The following is a 6,000-nucleotide window of genomic DNA, read 5'->3' on the forward strand; positions in this document are numbered from 1 at the left end:
AATCTGAAATTTTCAGATTTTTCAAAAAAAAAACTGGGGAAACGAACAGGGAGGAGGATAAAACTATACAGAGCAAGACAAAAAAATGGAAAAAAAATACAAAAAAAACATGAATAAATTATATGATTTTGATTGAAAATAGCCGTAAAAGTGGGCGGAGCCTCCTGAAAGTGGGCGGAGCCTGTGAAGTGGGCGGAGCCTCCTAAACATCGAAATGAGCCAGCTGATCGTGGTTTCGAAGGTAGCGGGGTTGAGCTTTCTGTGGGGTCACACACGGCACCAGCCACAGGATTTTGGGACCTGGAAATTTCGATTTTTTTTTGAAAATTTTGAATTTCATGGTTTGGCGGGAAATTTGAATTTTGAAAAAAATTCTGAAAACCCCATTTTTAGAGCTTCCTGGGGTAAAAAACGCTGAAAATTCGAATTTTTGGCTTAAAAACCTTCAGAAAAAGGCATTTTTTGGCGGGAATTTTGAATTTTTTTTTGAAAAAATTTGTATTTTCGGCTTGGCGGGAAATTTGAATTTTTTGAAAAAATTCTGAAAACCCCATTCTTAGAGCTTCCAGGCGTAAAAAACGCTGAAAAAAACCAAAAATTTGACCGAAAACCCTTTATTTTGAGCGGGAAATTTGAATTTTTGAATTAAATGACTTGGCGGGAAATTTGAAAATCTGAAAATTCAACCTTCAAGGTTTCCAGGCATAAAAAATTCTAAAATTTCCAAATTTTTGGCTTAAAATCCTTCAAAAAAACCTTTTTTGGCGGGAAATTTAAATTTTTCGAATTTTCGAAAATCTGAAATTTCAAGTTTCTGGGCTTAAAATATCGATTTCTCAGCTTTTCAGGCGTGAAAAACCTCGAAATTTCCAGATTTTCAGCTCAAAAACCTTCAAAAACACCTTCATTTTGAGCGGGAATTTTGAATTTTTGAATTGAAAAAAAAATTTGGCGCGAATTTTGAATTTTTCGAATTTTCGAAAAATCTGAAATTTCAAGTTTCTGGGCTAAAAATCTTGTAAAAATCTCATTTTCAAGGTTTCCAGGCGTGAAAAACACTGAAAATTCCGAAATTTCGACCCAAAAACCTTCGAAAAATACCTTTTTTGATGGGAATTTTTGAATTTTATGGCTTGGCGGGAAATTTGAAAACCTGAAGATTCGATTTTCTAGGCTAAAAATCCTGTTTTCAGAGCTTCCAGGGGTCAGAAAACGCTGAAAAAAAAAACCAAAAATTTGACCTAAAAACCTTCAAAATCACCTTTATTTTGAGCGGGAAATTTGAATTTTTGAATTGGAAAAAATTTTGGCGGGAAATTCAAATTTTTCGAATTTTCGAAAAATCTGAAATTTCAAGTTTCTGGGCTAAAAATCTTGTAAAAATCTTATTTTCAAGGTTTCCAGGCGTGAAAAACCTCGAAAATTTCAAATTTCTCAGCTTAAAAACCTCTAAAATCCGTACCTGGACCGCAAACCTGCTTCATCATGGCCACTTTACTATTCCTGGGCCTTCTGGACGACGCCAAATAGTTCCTTCCGCGTCGTTGACACGCCTCGATGGCGGTTTCGTCTGTGAATATGGCGCCGAGCTGAAAATAAGCAGGGATTTTGGCTGAAAATCGCTGAAATTGCTCATTTTTAACCAGGAAAATTGCTGAAAATCGTGATTTTTAGACTAAAAAATTGGCAAAAAAAAAACAACATTTTTGGGTTGAAAATCGCTGAAAATCTCACTTTTTCAACTCGAAAATCGCTGAAATTGCTCATTTTTCGACTTAAAAACTGGCAAATATCAAACTTTCGGGTTGAAAAACGCTGAAAATCCCATTTTCTAGATTAAAAATCGCTCACAAATTATTTCGCGTTTGTGTGGCACCTTAAATTGCTGAAAATCTCGATTTTCAGCCCTAAAAATCGCTGAAATTCCTCATTTTCATCCCAAAAATACCTGATCACACGAGACAGCCAACACGAACAGCCCGAATAGTGCACTTTCCATGGCCAGCATGACTGAGTGAATTCTGGAAAAAAACGAAGGAGATTTTCAGTCAAATATACTGAATTTTGAGCTATTTTAAGCCATTTTTCATGATTTTCAGGCAATTTTACAGGTATGAGAGCTGTGTTTTTTAGTCATTTTAATAAGCTCATTTTTCGTTCTTTTTCAGTCAAAATTAGCGTTTTTAGACCACTTTCTTCATGATTTTCAGACAATTTTGAACCACCTATTGGACCTGGAATTCGGCATATCACGACCATTTTCAGCCAAATTTTGGCCTATTTTAAGCCATTTGAGCGTCATTTTCAGCTAATTCAGCTACTAATAACAGCGTTTTTTTAGACCATTTTTAGTCTAACTTAGGCCTGTTTTAGGTCAAATTTCACGATTTTTAGCTCACATTTAGCCTATTTTCAGCCATTTTCAGCTCATTTTAGGCCAAAATTTGACGAAAAACTCACACTTTAGCATGATATATATTTTCGCCGAGTGGTCCTTTGAGACCCGTTGACCCGTAAGCGTCGTGGTACACCCAGCATAGGCAGAGGATACTGTAAAAATTGAGAATTTTCGACTTTTTCGACTCGAAATCACGATTTTCAGCCATTTTTCAGCCAAAAATGACGAATTTTTGGCTATTTCTAGTTGAAAATCGATGATTTTCAGCCAATTTTAAGCTTAAAAATGAGGATTTTTACAGAATTTTTAGCTAAAAATGACAATTTTCAGCCGATTTCTGGCTGAAAATGGCGATTTTTGAACCATTTCTAGCTGAAAATCGACGATTTTCAGCTCATTTTCAAGTTAAAAAACACGATTTTCAGCAAATTTTCAACCAAAAATGACGAATTTTAAGCCACTCTTATGTTTAAAATTACCATTTCCATCGAAGTTTAAGGCTAAAAAATGACGATTTTTACACAATTTTCAGCTAACAATCACGATTTTTAAGCTGTTTTTGGCTCAAAATCCCGATTTTCAGCGAAAATTTAAGCTTAAAAATGCCAATTTTAAAACTTTTTTTGGCTGAAAATCGACAAGATTTTTAGCTTGAAATAGGCGAAAAACACTTACAATAATGAGTATAAACTGGAGATGCCAACGTAGAAGATGAATTGAAGGAACCATTTTTGATTCAGCTCACCAACACAATTGTTCACCCATGGACCTGCGAGACAAAAAATTGAGAATTTCAGCATAATTTTATATAGGGTTTTGAGGCTGAAAATCGCCTAATTTTGGCTGAAAAAGTCTGAAATTCAAGGGATTTTCAGTGTTTTAAAGCTAATTTTAACGAAATTTTGTGTTTTTTAGCCGAATTCCGACTGTTTCAGGCTTGTTAATGGCCAATTTTGACCTATTCTTTAGCGATTTTCAGCGATTTTCAGCCATTAAACCAGCGATTAGGTCATTTTCAGGCCATTTATAGGTAATTTAAGGCTTTTCTAGGCTACTTTTATACATTTAAAGGCCATTTTCGGCTTGTCTATGCTTTTTTTAGGCCCTTCTAGACCGTTTTTAGGCTGTTCTATGTCATTTTTAGGCCGTTTTTAGGTAATTTTTAGGTAATTTTTAGGTAATTTTTAGGTAATTTTTAGGTAATTTTTAGGTAATTTTTAGGTAATTTTCAAGTCATTTTAAGGTCATTTTAAGGTCATTTGTAGCTAAATTTCAGCCAATTTTCAGCTCATTTTTAGCCAAATTTAAATGCGGAAAAAATCGCGACAAAAGCCACAAAAATCACTTTTTAGAGACCTAAAATCGCCAAAATCAGAGAAAAATGAAGTTTGTAACGATTTTTGACGATTTTAGGTCATTTTAAGTCACTTTTTGGGCATTTTCAGTCATTTTAGCTCTGAAAAACCACTTCCAAAATGAATTTTCGACCCTATTATGGCACTTTTGGTCAATTTAGGTCATTTTTAGTCATTTTTAGCTATTTTTAGCTCATTTTCAGGTCCTTTTTTACTCTAAAAACCTCTGAAAAGGTGAATTTTAGATCGATTTTTGACGATTCTAGGGAATTTTTAGTCATTTTCAGTCGTTTCTGAGCAATTTTCAGCCTGCGAAAACCCGAAAAACCCACAATGATGGTCCATTTTCCGTATACACCGCTTGCAAACTCGACAATGGTGTGCTCTGGGTGGTCTCAAAGAGTCACAACGGGTACACATGGTCCATTCAGTTGCAGACGGTCGACTGAACGAATGATCCCTTCGGAACGCCGCTTCTTCATCTGATTCATCCTCCTCGTCTGATGAATAGTCCACGTTCTGCTGGTTCAACGGCTTCTCAGCTCTGCAATTTCACATTTTTAGGGAGAAAATGGGTTAAAATAGTGGAAATTTGACGAACATTCAGCTAAAATGGTCCAAAATTGGTCTAAAATAATCTAAAATTGGTCTAAAATAGTCTAAAATAGGTCAAAAATAATCCAAAATCGGTCTAAAATAGTCCAATATTGGGCTAAATTGTCCAGAATTGGTCAAAATTGGTCTAAAATAGTCTAAAATTGGTCTAAAATGATCAAAAATCAGTCTAAAATGGTCCAAAATTTGTCTAAAATGGTTTAAAATGGTCTAAAATGAGCTAAACATGGTTAAATATGACTGAAAATGACCTAAAGAAAATGCATTTTGGAAGAGGAAAATAGGGCCAAAAATGACTGAAAATGACCTGAAAATGGCTAAAAATGCCGCGGAACCGTCAAAAATCGGTCTGAAATTCATTTTGAAGGGGTTTTTAGAATCAAAAATGACTGAAATTGAGCTAAAAATGACCTAGAAAATTCAAAAATAAGCTAAAATAGACCAAAAAGTGACTGAAAAGCCCTAAAATGACTTTAAACGAGCCAAAAATGAGTTAAAATGCCCTAAAATGGTCGAAAATTGAAAAATATTGCTTTCAAATTTGAGATTTTAAGAAGGAAAAATCATGGAAAATAGTGAAAATTTGTTGAAAACTTGACTGAAAATCATTTAAAAATGACCTAGAATCGTCAAAAATCAGTCTAAAATGGTCCAAAATTGGTCTAAAATGATCTAAAATCAGTCTAAAATGGTCTAAAATTGGTCTAAAATGGTCCACAACGACTGAAAATGTCTAAAAATTCCCTAGAATCGTCAAAAATCGATCTAAAATTCACCTTTTCAGAGGTTTTTAGAGTAAAAAGGGTCCTGAAAATGAGCTAAAAATAGCTAAAAATGACTAAAAATGACCTGAAATTGACCAAAAGTGCCCTCGAAGGGTCAAAAATTTGGGTTCTTTAAAGCTAAAATGGCTGAAAATGCCCATAAAGTGACTTAAAATGAGCTAAAATCGTCAAAAATCGTTACGAAATTCATTTTTCTCTGATTTTAGCGATTTTAGGACTCAAAAAAGTGATTTTCGTGGCTTTTGTCGCGATTTTTTCCCATTTTTGACTCACTTCGACTGTGAAATCGGCACCACACCCGGATCCGCGGTCATTGCTCTCGTATGAGCAATAATTGTTGTGATGAGCAGCGAATTGAACACCACGCCGTGGATTACGGTCCATATTCTGGAAAATTTCAGGTTTTTTGGGTCAAAAATCGGCTAAAATCCCGATTTTTCTGCCTAGAAATGGCCTAAAACAGCCTAAAATTTATAATTTTGGAAAAAAAAAATGAAAAAAAATTTTTTCAAAAATTTCAAAATATCAATTTTTTGCAGAAATTTTGTATTTTTAGGCAAAAAAACGCCGATTTTTAGCAATTTTTCGGCAATTTTTAGACCTTTTCCAGCCGTTTTGAAGCCTTTTTCCCAGGGCTTTTCGTGAATTTTCATGACTTTTGACCCAAAAAACTTTTTTCCCACGATCTAAATTTTTTTCTCACACTAGCGACACAAGACACAAATTTTCAAAACATACGAATGTCCAAAAGTGGGCAGCAACATCCATATGAGAATCACATAGTCTGCATAAGCCATTAGCGCATAGATCATGGCTACGCACACCAAACCGCACGGATCCCATTTGA

The 6,000-nt window shown here is 34.6% G+C and overlaps 1 protein-coding gene across 1 annotated transcript; it reads right to left on the reverse strand.

Moving 5' to 3' along the window:
- Window positions 1-1,483: 1,483 nt before the first annotated feature.
- On the reverse strand, window positions 1,484-5,965 carry CBG15806 (the record flags this gene model as incomplete). Its single annotated transcript, XM_045241455.1, has 6 exons — window positions 1,484-1,570; window positions 1,949-2,021; window positions 2,461-2,550; window positions 4,082-4,297; window positions 5,427-5,540; window positions 5,892-5,965. The coding sequence occupies 6 exons, from the start codon at window positions 5,963-5,965 to the stop codon at window positions 1,484-1,486; spliced, it is 654 nt and encodes a 217-aa protein (XP_045095830.1).
- Window positions 5,966-6,000: the final 35 nt, after the last annotated feature.

The sequence above is a fragment of the Caenorhabditis briggsae genome (assembly GCF_000004555.2).
Source record: "Caenorhabditis briggsae complete genome, chrI, whole genome shotgun sequence".
Lineage (NCBI taxonomy): Eukaryota > Metazoa > Nematoda > Chromadorea > Rhabditida > Rhabditidae > Caenorhabditis > Caenorhabditis briggsae.